Source organism: Cetorhinus maximus, chromosome 24 (genome assembly GCF_964194155.1).
Source record: "Cetorhinus maximus chromosome 24, sCetMax3.hap1.1, whole genome shotgun sequence".
Lineage (NCBI taxonomy): Eukaryota > Metazoa > Chordata > Chondrichthyes > Lamniformes > Cetorhinidae > Cetorhinus > Cetorhinus maximus.
In genome coordinates, this window is record NC_135902.1 from 43,258,019 (window position 1) to 43,262,733 (window position 4,715).

Below are 4,715 nucleotides of genomic sequence, written 5' to 3' on the forward strand. Positions count from 1 at the left end.
AGTAAATCATAATTTACAATTTAGGAGGGAAAAATGTAATGACTAACATTTGTGGAATTTGTTTAAGCTTCATTCTTATTTCAAACATCAAAAAAATCTACACTGAATATTAGTTGCTTAGCAAGTTCACAGAAAATGTTGAACAGATGTTTTACACACAGTTTTGGCATCTTGTTGTAGAGAGATATATATTACATTCTTTTTAACAGGTCAGGATGACTTTTTTCAAAAGGTTGCTTCTAACTTGAATTCGCCTATAGCTGGAACAAGTGCACTGGGTTGACTAAAGCTTCACTAGCAAAGCTAAAGATAAAACCCAGTTTTCCAACGCTTTTTTTTGTAAAGTGACCACTGATAGAAGATTTTTGTGGGAAACTGCAGAACAATCATGGGAAAAAACACAGCACTTTAGCAAACTGGCACAAAAGAAAAGGCTGTGAATAGGGACCAATGTTAGGAACGAAAATTAGGACTCAGTGAAGATTTGATTGGATCAGAAACGTCTGATTGACATCACGAAGTGGTTTTGAAATAGCCTGCTGAAAAATTGGACCCTTTAGTTAACCCTTTCAGACCCACCCCGACCATCAGTAATCTTATTCAAATTCTGAACCTTCGTTTTTAATATAGGTGACAATGGGGGAAAATACGCAGTTTAATTCATCATTGAAAGACACATAAAAATTCATCAGTGGCATCATCATTCATGAGCCATCACATTTTATTCAAGTGGAAAAACCTACATAATCCTCTATTGTCATTGCATATTCTACTTATACAAGCATGGAAATATTGGTCATCTGTTAGAGTTAAAATAAATATGTTTTGCACAGCTTAAAAATGAGGGATGCTACTAGTAGGAAAACAATGTCTTATCTACTTTTCAGTTAGCTTGTGTCGGCATCAACACTTCCAAGTGAGATGAAGCATAATTTAATTTAGATAAAGCTTTGACAATTCTGCAGCAGATTAGATTCCAAATTGGGATAGCGCTTTTTCAGACACTAGTGTGGAATTTTCTATTTCATTTCCCAATGTTACAAGTGCAATTGACAAATTAGTCACAGTTTTGTGTTGTTGGTCCATGCCCACTACAAACAGGAATGAAGCGGTCTCAATACATTTCATAATCAGCGGAAGAGACTATCAATCTGGAATGTATAGAAACCCAGAGGTAAGAGTCTGTTGTGTAGTTCACTACCATTCCATTTCCATTAAGCTTTAGTGTAGCTGGTGAGGATATTTTTGATTCTCTTTATTGTGTCACCTTAGCTGTCTCAATTTGCTTTCTGGAGGAGACAATCATCCATCTTGAAAATACCAGAAATGGGATTGAAATAATCCCAGGCTTCAATGTTGGTACTGTCATTCCATGAAGGTTTAGTTGTAGAAGCTTGGCATTGGGGCTGCTGTTGGCAAGGAAAAGGCAAGGAAAAGTTCCATCTGGTGCTTGTGTTTCTGGTAGGTTTTGCATACTGCACTATTGCTTCTACATACAGCAATTCGATCCACCTTCAAATTGACCGGTGAGTTTGTGTTGCTCCGGGTGCACAGGTAGGGGAACAGCCTGGTCCTGAAAGCACACAAACGGCTGCATATTTCACATTGAAAGCCAGGCAAGGCTGGTCGGTGAGATATCTTGCATGCTAGGCAGCCAAGTCTCGCAACCTGAAAGTCATTCAAACCAACTTGCTGCCATCATGATTTGTCAGTGGCTGTGTTTTCCCAGGTATTGAGGTTAATACTGAACTATTTCAATGTGGCCTTCGGTGTTTCTTCCTATTGTTCCACCTGCCCACCTCTCTTGTGCTATCTACTTTTATACAACTTTGGACAGCAAACTGGGAAATGTTGAAAATATCGCCTGCTTCAGTCACAAAGGAGCCAGACACATAGAAGTTCATAAATAATATAAGAAGGAAGGTTCTGAAGAAGGGTCATACGGGCTCGGAACGTTAACTCTGTTTCTCTCTCCACAGATGCTGTCAGACCTGCTGAGTTTTTCTGTCTTTATTTCAGATTTCCAGCATCTGCAGTATTTTGCTTTTAGCACAGACGTTCATGCCTGTGCTCTTGTTCAGCGTCACTGGCAATGCCATCCTAGCCCGAGTCTGAGGTTGCAGCTTTGGCTGCAGCAGCTTTCAAAAAGCATCTTCTTAGTGCAGCAGAGAAGTCTGATGCACAGTTCCTCACTGAGCTAGGAGAAGTGCTCCCTAAACACCCTGACTGGATGTAACCATCTGTTGAGAGGCTTTCACTCAATGCTCCTCCTCCCTCTTCCATCAGATTGCCCTGCTCTGTGCCACACCTGTTCATTCTCCCTGTCATGCTGCAGGCAAAGGGGAATGCAAACTATTACACGCATGTCTGAGAGCAAGTGGTTTGTGCAGAACTCATGAAGTCAGGCCAAAGTTCTTCAGCACATGCTATACCAATCCCTGTCATCTTCATGTATTTTAAAAACTCTGGAAACCACTAAACGTGTCTAAAATTGCAGCAACAGCCAATAGAAATCAATCAGTAATTAACCTAAAAGGAGTTGATTATCTTTTTAAATAGTGCTGACTAGGTTTCCTTCCTGCTTTTGAATGCATGTGTGCTTAAAGGGAGGGCCTAGTGAGGCACTGAGCCCCAAAATGGCAGCAATGGCATCCAATCAGCATTACATGCTCATTGACCTCACAATTGGCCTATACTCTGCATAATCCTGGCTCTTTGCCTGCCCTCACCAAAATGGCATCTATCGCGGTCAGCATCAGAGGTGTGTGCGCATAGAATAGCACCCATAGCGCTGAAAGAATGCGTGTTCTCGTCCAAATTCTGTGATTCTAGCAGTGACCCGCTTTTGAAGTATTGATTATTTGCCTCCTATTTATTGTGCAACAAAAGATGAAGGTAAAAATTTTGAGAATGACAGAATGTCATGGTTTACTTTGGTAGGGTTCATCATTATAACTAATGCATGTGATGATACAGAGGAAGGAAGTCATTCCACTTGCTGCCTCGGTCTATCTACTAATCCACATTTTTGGATGCTTCCTGTGTTAATCATAAATCAGAATTGTAGAAGTGTTAGGAGGCACATGGCGTTTTCATTCACTCTATTCTTGAATAACAAATTTCCCCCTTTTTAACCCTACTGCAATGTTCAAAAAGGGCAGTGGTAATAGTAAGGCAACAATCATAGTTCTGACTCCATGGATAGGCTTCTGAATACAAATGCAGGCTTTTGGTACACATATTGTTCTTCACCATGCTTTCCATTGTTACTTGGAATGACTGTGCTCTCACACTTTCCCTCGTCGCTGTCCAATCCAGCCACGGTGAGCACATTGATGCTGTGTTCTGGCGTGGAATACAACGCTTTGGCACTACATTCTGGTGTCGTTACTTCTTGGGTTTTATGAAACTGGGAGTAGTTAACTTTATAGTAAGTTGGCTTGTCTTTGAGAACTTCATTAAAGCGGTGACCCCATAGGATCTCCAACGGTGTGTACGAGCTCCGAGACTGATGAGTATTTCCCGTTGAGTCCTCAGAATAGACAAATGTAACTATGATTTCAAAGTCACCTTCAGCTAAGTCTTTCTTGCTAAGGTCATAGAGCGGACTGTCTTCATTTATTTCATGTACAATGGTGACAGGACTAATAAGGATGATATTGCCTGTGTCTATGTGCAAGTCCTGGTGTTCCATGGACAATTTATTGTCATCGTACTCCTTAAATTGGAGTAATTGAGCTCTAACAGTGCCTTCAATGATGTGACTTTCCCGGAAATCTCCGATACGCCACAACATGCATAGTTTCCCATTTCTTTCAGCTATCACTGCATTGTTGCTGAACCTAATTGTCTGAGCTCTCTTTCTAGCCTTTGACATTTTGGCCACTACAACGCCAATGATAAAGGTGTTAATTAAACAGCTTATCACTGATTGGGAAGTGACTACGGAAACAGCAAAAGGGCACTCTTCTGTCACAAAGCGAGATCCATAGCCGATAGTCGTTTGTGTTTCAATGGAGAACAGGAAAGCTGCAGTGAAGCTGTGGACTTCCGCAACGCAGGGTGTTCGATCTTCTTCCGCAGTTTGTAAGTCTCCATGGATAACTGCCGTGACCCAGTAAACAAAGCCAAAAAACAGCCATGACAATATATAGGACAAGGAGAAGATCAGAAACATTTGTCTCCATTTGAGATCTATGAGTGTAGTGAAGATATCGGAAAAGTAACTTTCCCATTCTCCAAAAGTACGTTTAAAATGGATGTTGCAGTTTCCATCTTTGCGGAGAAACCGTTTCCTGTATCTCCTTTTGTTGACTTGCATATAGCAACCATTTTTTAAAAACTTCTTGCGATCTTCTTCAGAACTCACAGTTTGGTAATTCAAATTGATGAAATTCATTTTAAATTCTTCTGTTAAGGTTAGTCTTCTGACTCACTCACAGTTAGTTGCAGGTTATCTTCAGGAAGTTTGAGCTTTCTAATTAATTTGTTCTAAAAGGTAAATGTCTCTTCCAGCAAACACATTGGCCTAGAGGAACAAGATGAGAAATGTCAGTTTAATCATCAGCCTGCACATATTGATTTTTGATAGGATTACACAGTGACCAATGTTACAACATGCCTTTTATGGGCCATAGGAGAATAGCATTATTGGAAAATGGCGTCCTATAATGAAAGGGGAGGGGATCCCTGTTTACAAATATGTTCTTAAATCA

General features: G+C 40.4%; 1 protein-coding gene across 1 annotated transcript; it reads right to left on the reverse strand.

The window, feature by feature from the left end:
- Nucleotides 1-2,730: 2,730 nt before the first annotated feature.
- On the reverse strand, nucleotides 2,731-4,443 carry LOC144699578 (inward rectifier potassium channel 16-like). The gene has a single exon (XM_078570617.1). The coding sequence runs from the start codon at nucleotides 4,397-4,399 to the stop codon at nucleotides 3,182-3,184; it is 1,218 nt and encodes a 405-aa protein (XP_078426743.1). The 5' UTR covers nucleotides 4,400-4,443; the 3' UTR covers nucleotides 2,731-3,181.
- Nucleotides 4,444-4,715: the final 272 nt, after the last annotated feature.

Coding starts and splice junctions, on each gene's coding strand:
- LOC144699578 (XM_078570617.1), bottom strand. CDS start 4,399: ATGAATTTCATCAATTTGAATTACCAAACTGTGAGTTCTGAAGAAGAT.